This window comes from Netta rufina (genome assembly GCF_964035555.1).
Source record: "Netta rufina genome assembly, chromosome: 1".
Classification (NCBI taxonomy): domain Eukaryota; kingdom Metazoa; phylum Chordata; class Aves; order Anseriformes; family Anatidae; genus Netta; species Netta rufina.
In genome coordinates this window covers 134,698,464-134,715,564 of record NC_140123.1, presented here as the reverse complement: position 1 = coordinate 134,715,564, position 17,101 = coordinate 134,698,464, and the positions used below count along the sequence as shown (strand labels likewise).

The 17,101-nt window shown below is 38.9% G+C and overlaps 1 protein-coding gene across 6 annotated transcripts in view; it reads left to right on the top strand.

Annotated features, from left to right (window-relative positions):
- KIAA0930 overlaps nt 1-17,101 on the top strand; it is a 71,709-nt gene that overhangs the window by 29,072 nt on the left and 25,536 nt on the right. For 2 of the 6 annotated variants that reach the window (XM_084289239.1, XM_084289238.1), the window contains exon 2: nt 5,023-5,171. In XM_084289239.1, coding sequence (XP_084145365.1) covers nt 5,023-5,171 — 149 coding nt within the window. Of the gene's footprint in view, nt 1-2,950; nt 3,075-3,534; nt 3,627-4,428; nt 4,479-5,022; nt 5,172-17,101 lie in introns of those variants that run through there. The other 4 variants (XM_084289242.1, XM_084289240.1, XM_084289243.1 and 1 more) reach the window with 4 other exon arrangements.

The window sequence follows — 17,101 nt, the reverse complement described above, 5'->3', positions numbered from 1 at the left end:
CATACAGTGTGGATTGCTCAGAACTCGTTTGCTTTCTATTCTAGGGTTGCAAAGATTGTCATAAGCATTTAATTAACCCTTAAAAATCTAAGGATGCTCATTTTATAGATGTTGGTACTGTGACAGAATTGGATGAAACGAGTTTCACAATGTTTCACAGATAAGTGTAGTTCATGGCAGACGAGAGGAATAGTGTAGGAAACCCTGTCTAGCTGAAATAATTGTTTCTCTAATCTTTGAATGCTACATGATGAAAAAGATTAGCTACAAAATGTGATTTTTTTCCAGTTTCTTCAAAGCAAAGTAATATGCTGACACTTCTTTTTAATCCACTGTTGTTTTTTTTGAAAGCGTTAATTAAAAAAAATAAAAATCTAACTTATTATCTGGATCTGGAGTCAGCTCCTTGAAATTAATGCTCAATATAAAAATCTAATAGGTAGAAAGAAAGATTTATTTATTTCATAGCAGCTGGCATAAATCTTGTTGCTAATGAGGATAAAATCCATGTAAATGAATCATTACAGTAAATTGTTGTAATTAGGATTTATTCATTACAAAGGTCTCATAATTATATAATCAACTTTTAGTGTATTGAAATTTATACTCTTGACTCAATTCAATTTTATTCATTGAGAAGCAGAATTCACTGAGGGAGGAGTGTTTTCAGAGGCCGCCTGGCTACATGCTCTCAACTAGAGATGGAATTTTCAATCCTGTGCAGATACTATCTACTTCTTGTGTTGCAGAAGGCTTGAATTCTCTGGCAAAAATAAAACTGTTAGCATTTTGAAAAGACTCCCCGAATACTGAAGTCAAAGCCTCCAGGATTTTTAAGTGTCAGGTGTTTCATTAAGTGCCTGTCAGCTTAACAGTCCTGTGTGTGTGTACATGCACATCATCTGCTGAGAGCTGTGCAAACCAGTGATGGACCGATGTGATAGAAAGTTACTGCCAACACAGGATTGTCTGGGCTATTTAAAACTGGACTCTTTTTGATCTCAGTCCTTGCCAAGTGGTTAGGAGTAGTATCAGATATAACAGAGTTAAGGCCAGCAAACCAGCTGAGAGCTGAATACGCCCACTACTTTGGTGGATGTCCTGTACGGTGGCCAGAATCCCTCTGAGCCCTACCATCTCAAGCCCAATTGAGGCTTCTCAACAGGGTACTGCGACAAAGTCTGAAAAATTAAGGCCTCTGCTTTCTCCTCTGTATTGAAAAGGAGAATTTTGCCTGCCTGGCCACTTCATTACCCAAAACAATTTTAAAAGCAGTGTCTAAGCATCTTCTTGGCAGAGCTGGAAGGCTTCAAGTGATACGCTGTAAATTACCAAAATATCTGTAACGGTATGCCTTGCTTTGAAGATCTAATAGTTGAAGACAAGATTGAATGGATCGATTGGATATGCCAGTTTCTGGCTTCAAATTGAAATTTATTTCTTGTTTTGTTTTGTTTTTTTCCTCAGTTAAGCTTTAGGAAGTCTGGGTTGCAATTACAAATTTTCTTGCTTCCTTTTCAAAGTTATTGCCATTTAATAGTAGATTGTAAAGGCTAATTCTTCTTATATGCTGCTCCCCATCCTTCCTGCTTCTACTAAAATTTAATAAAAGCAGCTGTATTGCTGTGGTTTGGCTCTTTTTGGCTTCAAGAAAAGTCCTCTAGTCAACACTGTAAGAACAGCTAGAACATCCTCATGTCATTCTTAATTATACAGTAGTTCTGAAAATATCTCTGAAGTTTGGAGGACAACTTTATTCTGATCTGTTGCAGGTAGGGTTTTGAATCGATGGCTGTCCAACATTGCTGTAAGGTCTGTCAGTTTTTTCCACTGCATTATGCTGCAGTGCAGAAGTAGCTGCATTACTGCAGCACTTCTGTCCCCTGGTTTTCTGTTTAGACTAATGATAGATAAATGCATTGAATTAGTTTGTCCTGTGTTCTTCAGCAAGGGCAGGAGTGTGTAAAAAGTCCTGGTATCTTCCTCTGTTCCACCATTCTCCTGCACATATTAATGGGCTGTTATAAGCACCCATAAATCATTCAGAAAGAACATATTAACTCTTGTATGTTATTGTGTAAAGCATTTAGCACCTTGTGTGACAGCTTCTCAGAATTTTGCAGGTACAACCAGAATCTAAAAATGATTCAGCCCTCATTTATAACCCTGGATTTAGTTAACTTGTTGATTTTTCTTCTCTAAGGGAAAAATAAATATTTCCCACTGATAAAAAACCAAACAAACAAAAAAACACTTTTCTATAAAAATTTAGGAGTGCCTTGCCTAGGCATATTTTGTTTGTCTGTGTCTGACGCAAAACTAAAGTATGCTTCTGAACACTAGGACTTTTTCAGAGATGATTCTTAAAATCCATGGATGCTTTTTTTTTTTTCTTTTGATTTTCTTAAAACTCCATGTGAATTCAGGGCAAACATCTTTCCCCATTGCTTCATCTCCCTGCTCTGCCTCCCATCCCCCTAATTTAAATAAGGCTGGGAATTTAGTTACTCGAAACCCTTGAGATTTAATAAGTTTCTTTGAGACTGTTAATGAATCATGATGAATGCATGCCCTATTTCCTACTCTTTGCTAAATATAGAGGTAGGACTGGGTCATGATGTCCTCTGGTGTCACTAGTACAGCCTTCTTAAATGAGTCAAGCTCTTTTTCCAGCTGTAGGGATTTTTGCCTTCACTATTCCTACTTAAGAGGTTGTTCCTGAACCTTATGGCTTGAATGCTTTAGAATCTATTTCTCATTTCTAGCTTACATATGGGTGGATGGGTACTTCAGACCAATTCATTCCTGTGTCGGCAGTACATCTTTAAATCTGAGTAGCTCTTCTCTCTTCCTGGTGTTTATCAGTGAATATACTGACTGATGATAATCTTGTCTTTTTTCAGCCTTTTTCTGGGAGTCTGAACACATTTGATTCTCCTCTTGTGCTGTAGGCTTACAAATATAACTTTGCCATACAGTCCTGTTCACTTGTGCCCAAGGGAGGGCTTCAGACGGAGAAGGAGCACAGCATCCTGGATCTGATCTCTCCAGTGCTTGGTTCTCTTTCCCTGCTGGTAAAAATAGAACTTATATACAGTGCAGATTTTATTCACAATTGCACATCATGTTCTGTGCTTGCTTAACTAATCACAAAGACTTCAGCACAGCTACGCAAATAAAGCGATTGCAGCTTGCCTTGAAATTAACGTGCACTGGAAACTCTCAATCTTGTCCTCTTCCTCTTCTCTCACAGCTTTTTCATTACTATTTTTTCCCAGATACAGTAAACTATATGCATGTTTTCAAATACCATCCTTTTATTCTGTGTATGTTCTATCGGTGGAATTTCATTTTGTTTTCAGTATTGCTTTTGGATTTAGCTGGAAAGACATAACATTTTTATTTCAATTGCCCATTTGTCTGCTAAAAAAATTTTGAAAGTCTAACCTCCTGCCCACCACAGTAATTAAAGATTGGAAGAAAGATTTGGCTTGCAAATATTGCACACATAATGAAGTAGGAAAATGTGCTGAGTTACACTTGTGGATTAGAAGAGCGATTGATTTCATTCATAAAGCCCTGAAGTTGGCCACCATTATCTAAGAAAAATCGTGTTCATTGCTATGGTATGTAAACTTTCTTTGCTATTTACTGGGAAATCTTCTAAAGCTTAATTCAGATACCACCATAAATAAATGTCACTTATTCAAGACTTGTCTCCCTGCAGAAATACTTAATATGCTCAGTGTACCGCTGAGAGGGAAACAGACGGGAATAGCAGCCGAGGGTTGGGGAGTGACACACGTGTACAAATCTAGCAGCCAGCATATAGCTTTGAGGGAAATAAGCCACTGTAAAGGATATCTGGTCTGGAGGCTGTGCTGGCAGCTGCACGTGTACACACACACATGCCTGTCTTGTACGTATCCCTGCCATCCATCATGCATTTCAGCTTTTTACTGTTTCTCAGCAATGTAGGTTTTTTAGTGTCATTCTCCTCACAGATTTCAAAACAGGTAGCCAGCACCTAACAGCTATAGTTATCTGCTAGCAGGGCTGCAGGGGAGGGGATGCAGTGACTCCATGAAGAAGCCTCCAGCAGGACTGAGGAGCACTGGAGAATTTCAGCTCCCATGTCACCAGGAGCAGTACTGGCTTCTCTGCTTGTCTGCGTAACTTACGGACTTAAATTGGCATTTTAGCATGGAAAACATGCAGCATCTTTTCTGTTTTTATTATAGTTAACTATGCTGAAGAGTTTCACAAAATGTGATGTTGCCTCTACTGTGCTTCCTTTTCCTGCTGAGAGATCAGTGCCATGCCATTGCTGATGCTGTTGTACTTTGTCTCCCGCCTTGAGCAAGACTTAATTGCATCTTCCTTTCTCATTTTTCCCCTTCTCTTCTTTAATTGGGATTCACGACTACAAAATGCTTTACTTTGTTGAGGAAGATCTGGGCTTTGTTTCTAGTCAGAGGGTGAGTTACAGTAGCTCCTGCACAGGTACATTCTTGTTTCTATGCATTGGTTTAAGAAAGGTAGCAGCTGCTAGTTTCTGAAGGACTGTCAGTACTTCCAAGAGTGTATGACAAACCTGTTGGCAGCTGAGGGGTTCATGTCATTAACTGGAGCATATGTTGGCACAACATGCCTTTGGGACCATTCCTTGAATGCATCTCTGACAAACTCTGACTCAATTTATTAATCCAATCTGAGTGACACAGGCATAAGCAGGATATATTCATCGGCCCTGATCTGTTTTTGTTATGCAGGGGAGCAGATTGGTTGGACAAAGGCAATTTTGGTTGACAGTGGCCAAAGATGGGTTCTGCATTCATGCCAAATGGTGGCTGTGCTATACAACTTAGAAGATCTTACTTACCATGAGCTGTACAAGAATGTTTCTCCTGTGGTTGGGATTGACTGCACCCTTGCAAAGACATTGTGTGTCGTATTAGGCACAGTCAAATGTGACATGGTAGTTCCATGACTCTTATTTCTCCTTTCTTTTATGCTTCTTAGGGTGTTTCAAAGATGATCGTATTGTGTTCTGGACTTGGATGTTTTCAACATATTTTATGGAGAAATGGGCCCCCCGGCAAGATGATATGCTCTTCTATGTCCGTCGAAAACTGTCCTATGTCAGTGGGGATAGTACAGAGGGGAAAAAGGTGAGTGAGTAATTAAATATTTTAATCTGGGAAATTTAATGGAATGTGGGGTTTGGTGTTTTGGAGTACCTACCACATCTGAAGAATTGCAAACTGATGATGAGGAACCTCCAGATCTGCCCACCATGAGACATAGGGAAATACTGTGGTTAACAGTGAACATCTGCAGCAGTTTAAGTGAGCTTCACTATCACAGACTTGGTGAGATAAATGAGTTTGCACATTTTTGGAAGCTTTTATGATGGTCTCCATCATAAAAGGAAAAGGAGGGCATCCACACTGATTTTTGTTTCCCTTTTCATTAATAATACTTTATAAATGAAGAGTTTAAATCTATAGAAAGGGGGAGAAAAAGGAGGAGGAAGATGGTTACTAAAGTGTTTCTAGAAAAAGGCTTCGTAAGATATTGGAGTATTTGAAATAAACAGTTACTAAGTACTCGGTAGCAGAATACAAGCAGACTCCTAGAACTGGGATGCAGTAGTGACAAACAGTGGAGAAAATACTGTACTTTCACATATATAAAACTACATTTAAGACAATTTGCGCTACTATAGAAGTACTGTTTCCTGAAAGCATGTAACTGGGTATTATACATGGGTATTTTTCGGTTAAAGATTAGAGAAACTTCTCAGCACGCTGTGGCAGTTTTCGCTTTAGTTGGGGAAAACAGAAGCAAGAGAAATTTATAATTTTATTGGGAATAAAGCAGATGACTGTAGAGGATTGAAAGAAGGAAGTTAATTGGGGTTAAGTTAAGAGTCTGGGGTTAAGTTCCTGGCATATGTAAATAGTGCATACTGATGTTGAGTCACAGATATATGTGTGAGTTACTTGTTTTTTTTCTTAAACTGGGTATACCCAAGTTCTTGAGGTCAAAATTTGACCATACAAGGAACTGTAATTGTCAACTCCCTTGAAAACAGGATTCTAAAAGACTTTCCAAAGGTTTTGTTGGAGAGACGGGAAATAGACAGGATTATCTTCTCTTTACCCCACTTCCCCACGTTTGGTCATGACAGCCAGTAAGGAGAAGATGGTAAAATATCGATCTTTTGCTGTCAGATTGGTGGTTTAGTAGTCCTCAGCTACAAATTCAGGATAGCACACTTGCACCTTTAAGACTTTTGCAGGAAACTTTGATCCTAAGTTGTGACTTAGGATGACATGTCATGACAAAGGAACCCATCTAAGGAATGACTACAAATTCCTGTTTCACATCAAACAACATCGTGGCGTTATTTAGCCTAATAAAAGCATGGATCATTTAACCTCTTGTTCTTCCCAACAAGAAAGGCAAACCTCAGAGGAAACCTGATTGCTTAAAATTCATTCTCAGACCCCTGATCAATCTCTGTTTAGCTTATTAATCAATTTAAAGTGTTTGAACCTCCTTTGGAGAGATGAAAGTGAAATAACCCTTGCATTTGCTCTGAGCTTTATTTAAGCCTCATAAATAATTTTGATTTGTGAGTTTTTTCGTAAGTGGTAGTTATTAGAGAATCGGCGTTAGTGAATTGCTTGCCATAACAACTGACTTGGGGAGCATGCATTATAGCACATAGTGTTTTGTATATCTCCCTTGACTGTTTGCATTTTGCTCAGCTTCTGAGAAATGAGCCTTTCCTGTGACTCTGAAGTACTTTACTTCAATCTGAAGTTCTGAAGTTCGTGAAACTTCAGTTCTGTGGTTCTTTGATATTTGTGTAGCTCTCCTTCTGTTTTATTTTAACTGACTGCTCTGCAGCTCCAGCTGCTCTTGTATCTGATTTTTGTGCCTGTTCTGTGCAGTGAGACACTACACTGGACTACCCCTGTTTTTTGAATTATAACTAGACAGATTTTTATTTCACTTTATAGTTTTGTCAGCTCTTTCTTGTAAGATGGGTATCAAAACACCAAAGTTATATCATTAAAAGGAGGAAAAAGCCAGAGAACAATTGTTTTTTAGAATCTCAAAAAGAACTTCCAAGTATCCCTGCCACCCACCAGACTGTGTGCTCTCATTTACATCCCCAGAGATAGACTGGCAAAGTGGAGAATGGGAGAAGTTTGAGGTTGCTTGTGACCTTGAAGAGGTACAACAAGAGCTACACCATGGCCTACCCCTTGTGTTGAGATGGTATTGAACTGTCAGTGGTGATCACCATCAGTGGAGATGATTTCTCCACTGGCTGCGCAGAAGCCTGACTGTTAGGTATTTGTAGAATTTGGTCTATGTAGCTTCAGCATAGAGTAAAGAAGGTTCATTTTATTTTTTTTCTGTAGACATGTATTTGCTCTTCGTTTGCCTGGCTACTGTAGATTTTGACTGAAGAATGCTGGTAGAGAGACGTGAGGTGAATCATTGTCCTGTGATATCTCAGTATTAGTTTACATTCATAAAAATAAGACCTGCAGAGCTTTGAGAACAGTAGTCTCCTGTAGGACTGATAACAATGACAGTGAAAACAAACTGAGAGAAGGGCTGTTTGAACACCAATAGTGATGTTTGGTTTCTGACGTAAGCTCACACATCATGTTCATATTATACACTATGGTGTGATGATTCACATCAACAAGAAACAAGTGTTGATTTATTACACTCTTGACGATTTTGATGTCCGTCCCATATGATTTAAGTCATTCGTCCTTGTGCTTTTTTCCCCTATGCTTATTGGAACGGGAGAGCATCAGCAATAACATTTGAATTAAAATGTAGCAGAGAATAAGCAGAGAAAAACTATTAGGAGCAAGATTAGTGAGAGGCTTGGTTCAATTTTAAGGCTGAATGAGAAGGGCTTTGAATTCAGCTTGAGTAGTGACAACAGCTTGAAGTAACACAACTCATAATCAGTAGATGATGATAAGCTTTCCTATCATCTGAAATTTCATTTTAAAGAGCCTTTTAAATGACCTGTTTCATAGGCTCCTTAGTGTAAGAGTCTTTACATTTCCACTTCAATTTCCAAGTTGTGTATATCTAGGTGAAACAGCAATTAAGCCCTTAATATGGTTTATGCCATATCTAATTCTAGGTTACATCCATTACAGACTTCTGGATCCCAGAGAAGTATCCTTTTTTTTCCTTGGCATTTTCCAGTAACAGTCCTGCAGTATTTCTTGCCAAGTTTAGAAGATAATTTTTCTCTCTGTTTTTAAGCAAAATCACAGACCCTATATGTCAGGATTGGTGAAGGCAGAGCAATGTGGAGCATAGTTCTTAGTTAATAGCACATAAAAAGCCTATTAAGTAAAAATTAGAAAAATCTTTTTTGCTGCTGCCTCACACACTAGCTGATATGACTGACTGGAAAATGCAGGCCCTGATCCTCATTTACAAAGGGTTCTGTACATTACCAAAAGCCACAGCTTTAAGAGATGAAAGCAGTTGGACTTGGGATTCTGATTTTAAAATGGCATTAGATCAAGATTTAATATCTCTGCCTCTTCCCCGTGCAATAAAGGGTTATGCTTTGTTACAGTTGCAAACTTCTGATCTTTCTGTAGAAAGAAGCTTTACTTTCCCATGGGGATTAAGAAAAATCGTAGTATGTTCTTAACAGAGGCAACGGCTGAGTAGGGGTTTTTCTCAGAGTGATGCATCAGCAGAGCTAGTTTGTAGTAGTGCCTTCAGTCTGGCATCTTGCTTTGTCACATGACAAGGGTACTGTATTACAGTGCAAAGTTATAAAAAAATGTATGCAGGACACTGTCAGTATATGTTCTGAGTGTGCCTGGATTTTAGAGTAGATCCTGTTTTCTTCAGTGTCCTATAAATATGGAGGAGTGAAGTTGCTGCCAAATGCACGTGGTAATCATTCAGGCTGCTGAATCTTCACAGAGCTTAAGCTACTGATGTTGTGGCTGCAGCTTCGGAAACAGAAGTGAGCAGGAGCAATGTTTAAATGTTTGTGTGCATCTGGACCTCTGACACAAAAAATACTGGCTGTGTTGGGAGACCGGTGAGTTTCTGAAACTAAATGGCTTTAGGCACATGACTCCCACTGAAATTCACAGCATTTCTTAGCTGCATCTCTAATTCACTTTAACCATCTGTCTGGCTGGAAGATTCAACAATCTGAACTGAGCACCCAGCAGAAATGAAAGGTTTTAAAAAATCTCCTGTTCCTGTCCCTATTGTACCTCTCAGACCAGTGCTTTGTGAACACTGTAAGCAAATAGGATGTCACCTGAAGAGCTACTTGATACAGTTTGTGGCTGGTCCACATCACCATTTGAATACAAAACAGGAAAGCAAATGGCCAAATTCTGCATTTTATTTGCCAATAAATTCTCTTCTCGTGCATGGATAGTATGCAGGTACAAACAATGATTATGACGTGCAAGTCGATACAGAGAGACAACTGTTCTGCCTCAGCTCCTTTCTAAGCTCTTGGAGGTGTTGCAGTGGGTAGGAACAGTGGCTTCTGCAGAAAAGGAGAACGTAAACATACTGCTCTCATTTTGAAACATGAAAAAGGAACACTGGTGTTACAGGGTTGATACTACAATTTTCTGTAAGGGACTCAATGTCTGAAATGCAAAGATCTGGCTTTTCTTGTACAACTAAGTCTCCCCAATCCCTGTGTTTTGCTAATGTTTGATTATATAAATACACGAACATAAAGGAGTTGCTATTTGCTAGTCTCTGCTCATATTACATTTTTTTGAAGACCATCTCCATCCATATCCTGTGTGTGATATGACAGGCTGCTTGGCAAAAAACAAAAATAATATCACGATGAGCGTAATGACATTTTTCCTGTGCAAACTGGATCCAGCTGTCTGTGACCTAGGACATGCATGTGACATTTCGGGCAGGCTAATGAGTATTAGGCTTGGAGATGCTTTCACTTTGTCCTTTTTCCTGAGTCAGTTTGTGTCTGAGACAAAGCAAGAAATACCTTCCTGGTATCACAGTCAGTAAACTCCCAACTCAGAAATGGGGTGTGGTCTGCAGGGACATTTCTGGTGAATTGCTTTTCCATTGATTCATGTATCTGAAGAACTCTTCATAACAATGCAAATTGGGTGACAAGAAAGCAAGGATCAGAGGTTAATTTAATATGAATTACACTGAAATTGTGGCAATGCTGAGTCTTGTGGCTGAGAAGGTTCTCTCTGTGTGACAAGGAGAAATTTAATCAGGAAGAACAGAAGTCTAGACCCAGTTTCCCCAACTGATAATATGGTAATGAGTGTCACAAAAGCAGCATACTTGATGCACCAGGGGTCTGAGGGACAGATGAACACTGCTAGGCTGGGCTGCTCACCCTGAAAAAGGTACAAGTGTCTGCTTGGAGCTCCCTGAAAGCCTCATCAGGCTACTTCTTCAGCAGAGCACTTAGTGTGTTTGACTTAACTGTGTTTGTGGGTTACACAGTCCATGTTGGCTTGCTCATGAGAGGTGTGAAAATGTCTGTTTTTGGTGTTCACACTTGTATTAATGTGCAATTGAACTGAAGGTCTGGAATATCATAATCGAGTCTCTAATGACACTAGTCATTAGACTAGTATGCCTACTCTACCATTTTTCATCTATTTTCTCTTCAGTAACCCAGTTTATACATTTCCACATCCAGCTGAGATGGTTTGAAATGCAATGATTTATTAACATTCTGTAATCTTCCTTCTCCTGCATCTTTGCTGCCTCAGTTAATGATGAAGCATGTCTCCTCTTGTTTTGCTGACTGTATTCTGCATTGGCTCACCATGTGTTGCTTCAGGCACTCATGCTTTTCTGTAGAGGACTTCAGAAAGGCTGGCAAATAGAGTAATAAGATGGCAATGAGCAAACTGTTGCATTTGAAAATATCAGTTACTCCGTAGTCTGGGGCCACAGTTGATAATGCTTAAATAGTCATGCTTAAATTAGTCTTTCAGTTCGTGAATGTTCATTTAGCAGATTTATAAAATGTTCAAGCCTGGGAATGAAAGTTGATGCAATTCACAGAGTCTGAATGTCAGGTAGCAGCTAGGATTATTGTGTCATTATCTGAAATGTAACGATTTCTTGCCTTTCTGATTCTTGTCAGTGTGTTTTAAATTCCAGCCTTGACTTGCTTAGGAACAGTTGCAATGGCTTTCTTGGTGCCTAAGCTATGCAGGGGAAATACATTTTCTGCACTCTGTGTGTCTCATGATTTTCAGGTTGTTGTTTTCCCCTCATTTGTTTGATAGACATAATCAAACATTCAGACTGTTCCGGTAATTTGAACACCTTCCAGTTTTTATTTTTGGATCTATTACATATATTTTTAATATATATAACAATATACATATATGCTTAGTTCTGTCTATACCTCTTTCAGATATATTTATAACGCCTTTGCTATTACTGGGATTGCAAAGACAGAAATGGACTTTGATTTTTTTACAGGAATCATGCTTGGTTGAAGTCAACTTTCAGGTGTGTGTGTCCCATTAGCTGTGTTCAGTCTCATAATTTACTCATTCTTACTACTGCTTCAAATTAAGCTTCTTCATATTCACTATAGAGATAATAGAAACACTAAGGTATATAGGCTTGTTAAGTCCTTATTTTCTGATTATGACTTGCCAATCTAGAATCTCTTGTGCTTATTGAAAATAAGAAAATGGAATACATTTGGTAGGAATTCCTTGTGATTAAGAATTACTTGTTACAAGAGCTATAATCAATTTTAAGGTGTTTTCTTTAGTATCGAGACATAAACTTATGTAAGAATCAAAAAAGGAAACAAGAATATATTTAGAAAACTAAATAGTTTTCTCTGTGCCTTTTGCTCTCATCTCATCAGAAATAAGTGAGATCTGACTTTAAGGTTTGCCATTCAGTTCGGAAACAGTCATGGAACAAATTCAGTTCCTCCCCCAGGAGCGCAGTTACTTGGAAAGTGATGATGCCAACAAGTCAAAGTGGGGTGATGTTCACGACTGTGCATTATACTTTCTGAAAGGGGTTGGAATAAAGAGCAATGTAATAAAATTTGAATTTCAGGGGTCAGGACTCCACAAATCAGAACATTTCTCATTTTAAGATAAACTAAGATGTTGACTTCAGGGCTGCCGTGTGCCATTAAGCTGTCATCTGCAATCAGATCAATAAATGACGGGAGAACAATTAGGTTCTAGGGAATTACAGCAGCACTGAAACCCGTGTAAGTAGTGAGAACAGCTTTGCAGAACTGAGTATCAAGAAGAAAGGAAATGTGAGAGGAATAAAGGCTGCATGTAAGTTGACTTTGCTGTTTTCAAGCTTGGACTGACACTGAGGTTGCTCGGTGAAGAGTGACTATGATGAGTCAACCAACATGTAGGTACAGTTTCCTTTTTGTTATCCTCCAGCCTCAGCCTTTCTGTGCCACTGCAGGTTAGTCAGTGGAAGGTACAAGAGGGTTTTGTAATGAGATGGTGCAAGAATAGGTTTTAGCATATCTTGCTCAGAGCTTTGTTTGTGGAACCATTCTGAACAGAAATACTAGAAATCTTATTGTTCAGATGATTTCAAAGGGGACAAAACGGGAGGCAGAAGAAGCATTCCTCTCCTTAGGAATGAAGTTAGGATAAACCCACGATGGGTTTATACCCTGACTTCCGTTTATTCAGCACTATAGTCAAAAGACCAATGGGGTAGGGTGCAGAGCTCAGCTTTGCTGGCAATAACAGTTGTGTGAGGCTTTCTCCCTGAAAAAGTCTTGGTTAGCCCAAGAAAAGGTTCCTAAGCCATCTAGTTCATAGTTATGGTGTTCCAGGAAGGATTTCCCAAATGCATCTGTCCAGTTTTCTAATTGCAAGTGGAACCTTTAAGTGACATCAAAATATAAATTCATTTTACAATGCAATATTTTACTAACCTTTATTTTTGTACCAAACAGAAACTTCTTATACAATCAAATGTTTTCTTTCTAGCTTCCCCAGCACTTACTACCTTCTTTGTAATCCTTACTGTTGCTTTATATATTCCTTATATGAAGGGTAATAAATTTTGTGAGGTTTGCAGCTTTTAGTGACATGACTGCAAATAGGACAATAAATCTAGCAAATAAATTTGGTCCTAAAGAAAAGACCCTGTGTGGTGAATCTTTGTATTAATGAATGTTATATGTAGTTATTCCTCTTTGGAATCTGATTAGTTACAGTGCCTTGCCTGTTTTTTTAAAACATTACAATCTAAACTAGTGTAGAGACAACGGTGTTAAATACACCGTGAAGCATGTGGATAGACATTACAAATACTTGGAAAAATCTGAGGTGAAGTCCCAGATCCTCTGAAGTTAATGAGAATTCTGGAGAATTTTGCCTTTTTTTCCTTGCCTTTTTTTTTTTTTTTTTTTTTTTTTTTTTTTTTTTTTTTTGCTTTTAACTTCAGTGGGTGAGAATTTCATTCCCATTAAATATAAAGTTCTAAAATAAACTGGTCAGTGAGCTGCAGAATTATATAGCTGGGTCACCATATATTTGGTGTCAAAAAAATCCTCCTCAGCTGCACTTGCTTCTCCTCTTGTCCCTTCCCTGGGCCCCTCCAGTCTCCAGAGTAGAGTTGATCTCTGCCCCCAGCGTCCCACCAGCAAGGTCCCCTGCCTCTTACCTGTGTATGTCCTTTTTCTATATGTTTTTCTTGGTTGCTACCAGAGCAAAAAGTAGTCTTCCACCTTGGTGGTTCACAGCCATTTGCTGTGAACCACCAAGAAAAGGTGGTTCACAGCAAATGGCTGCCAAAAAGTTAGAAAAAGACTGAGTTTCCCTGGCCCTTCTGCACCAATACTAAAAACATGGGGTTATCTCACTGCTGATTGTTGTGATGAGATAATCCTTGAGACCTCTGTCAAATTTGTTTCAAGTTGGCCAATCATTTGAAAGATGGGTGGGAGTAGGAAGGAAGTTGATGTGTTCTGCAAGTCCCATCTCCTTAAACTAAATGTTGAATTTTTTCCACCCATTATATGCAGTATTATATCAGTAACCCTACACCTTTTTATGCATGTAGCTAGTTTGCTCTAAGATGGAATCTGTCGGGTGATCCCACGTTCACATGAGGTGATTGCTGTTATCCTGAAGTCCTAAATACATGCAAGAAAATTAAAGGGAGAGGACGTTCTGCAAGAAGTTCAACTGCTTGTTCAAGGCAGCAGAGCTTCTTCAGGACAGGAAATACAGGAGCTATTCTTGCAATATAGTCTGAATGACTTTGACATGAGTGGGTCTCCCATTTACAGATAAATGTGCCAAAACATTGTTTGTTTACATTCCAATTTTAAAAGCATGTAAATTGGTAGCCCACTTTGAACCCTATGCTCCTGATGAGTACAGGCTGGAGTAGGAATGGTGTCTGTGACAGCAGCACCTTTTGTCTGTCATCAGCCAGTCTGCAACATGTGTGATGAAAGAGAAGGGCAATCCACTGCTGCTCTAAGGTTCTTATTCCATCTGCAAACACCCTCCCATGTCTTTGCCTACGAATTCAGGTAGCATTTATTTGAAGTAAATCAACCAAGTTGATGATAAAGCTAAATGTCAACACAGTGTTGTCAGAGGAAGGTCATAAATCTTGTCCTTTGGGATGATGTGGGCTGCAAAGTTTCTCACCTGCAGGTCATGAGTGAGTAGGAGAGGTTAATCACTCAATGTTTCTCATGCCAACAAATGGAAGAGAGAGTCCAAAGCCATGAACAGATTCTCTGGGGTAATCACAGAAAGATGAGAAACTGATGTTGGCATGCAACTTGTCCCATTTGGACATATGAAGGAACTTCTGAAAGATACTGGAGACTGAAATACCTTTTTGCTGTTCTGATTTATCTAGATACAGTGGCAAGTAAAGTCAGCTTTTTAGATTGTTTACTGTTCTTTCTTGAAGCCGTTGATACGGCTTTTGATTATACCGAAATGGTTATGGCAAGACAATTCTAAGTAACATTGCAACAAGTTTTGTTTTGTTTTAATTTGATTTTTTCTGTCTGTAGCTGAACTTTGTCTCTTGCACAAAATTGTACATAGTTCCTTTATTGCAGTGGGCTTTGTTTCAGCTTTACAGCCACGGTGCCTGTCTAGTTGTCATAGGTACTGGACTATGCTGCCTTTTATGTGGGCTCCAGAATGTGTTCTAGGAGTAGCAGGTACTAATTGTAAAAAATTAATAGTATTGGGGAAAAGGGAATTGGAATTTTGTGTTGGAGGACTTTTTCTTACCATTGTCCTGTGGAGTTAATGCCAATGAAAATTACAGTAGCCAATAATCCTAAAGACTATATTATATCTGAAAAAAATCTTTTTCTTTTTAGTACAATTGCATTGTTAAATACACTTGTCCCCTTTTAAATATTATTTTGAATATGAATATTTTAGGCAAGTCTAATAATGTAATCTGTTACTAATGTTGTTGTCCCTTCTGCAGCGTCTCTATATGACAGGACTAGGGATGCACCATTCCCACAGGGCTTCTCTGTATGCTCCAGAAAATGCCTGACTTCTTTGATTTTCTTCCCATTTAACAGAGACGGGTCTGTCGGTGCCGAGCAGATGAGTGAGCAGATGGATTTTCATGGGTGACTAGTTCAGATCAGTTCATGCTGTCTTATTGGGTATATATTCCACAACGATGCTTGGCAGCCTGTTACAAAACACATAAACTGCCTCATATACATGTCTGTATTACTACAACTAATTGCTTGGTAAATAGATAAGAAGCCAAAGTCTTTGGAGGTTGGAGTAGACCTTGCCACAGTCGGAGATATCGTGTTCTACAAAAATCCCATATTTCTGTGCCAAAGAGTCCCAGAAGCTCCCATCATTCTACTACTGTCATTTCCCTTCAAATTGTACCATGTTGTTGATTTGTTATAGTGCATGGGCAAAGAAGCCAAAGAGTGACCTGTATCTTTGTGCTTTGAAGGTGAGGAATTTTTGCCCAAAGAGGCAAACACTGCTGTAAAGGCAATTCCAGATGCTAGAGAAAGGTTGCATACACTTTGAAAGATTTTTGGCAGGTCGGCTTCTGTGCAGCCAGCCTTGGGTCTGATGAGGAAGAGATAAAGCCAGAGCCACTGCAAGATTTTGGCATTGTCACACAGATCTGTGTTGCCACTGGGTTTCAGGTAACAGTCTCATCTCCCATGTTGTTTTTATCTGTGTGAATTACTTCCACTCCCTTCCCAAGAGCCAGATGAGCTGGACTCACAGCACACAAACCCTCTCTTCTGATACTGTGTAACTTTGGTTCAGACTGAATTTACCTCCTGATATCTGCTAATCTGACACTGGACACTTACTGGTAAAAATACCATGGTATGTTCTGACCACTGTACAATGTTCTGCATTGAATCAGGGTCCTTGAGCTTATTGACTTCTGTTGTTGTGTTTTTTAGATGCAGAAATCGATATAACCCCTTTATCTTCCCATCACCAGTATATTAAATGAGCTTGAAACTTTTTATGAGGCTGATTCAAAACTTAGGGTTGTTACATCTTTAAATTTGATAGTATTCTGACAGTTAAAGCATGTGTGCACATATTTTGTTCGTTTTGTTAAAACTGTAAGGACCGTGTCTACTGGGATTTGAAGTCTTTCAGGGGTACAGTGAAAGTCAAATAGAAAAGTGCATGCCCTTTATGTTCTCATCGAAGTCCATGGGTTTTCCTTCTTGCATAAAGTCAGAGAATTTCTATCAGAGAACTTGGGCTTGAATTTTGTCCTTAATGCCTTTTCTGGAACCATCTAAGCATTGGAATACCTCATCACAGCTTGAGTGCTGCCTCCAAAGTGTATTTATATCTATGATAACCCTGTGTAAGTTAGTCATTGAGGTGATGTGGAAGTCTAAACCTGTATTGGTTTTTGAGAACATGCTGAAGTAGTGGGAGTGAGAATTGATGTCTCTGAGTATGTTGGGGGAAAAATAGATTAAAAATAGATTTTTTGGTGGAAGGAGCTAAAGAGGACTGTTTATGCTCCAAAGGTTGTTCTGACC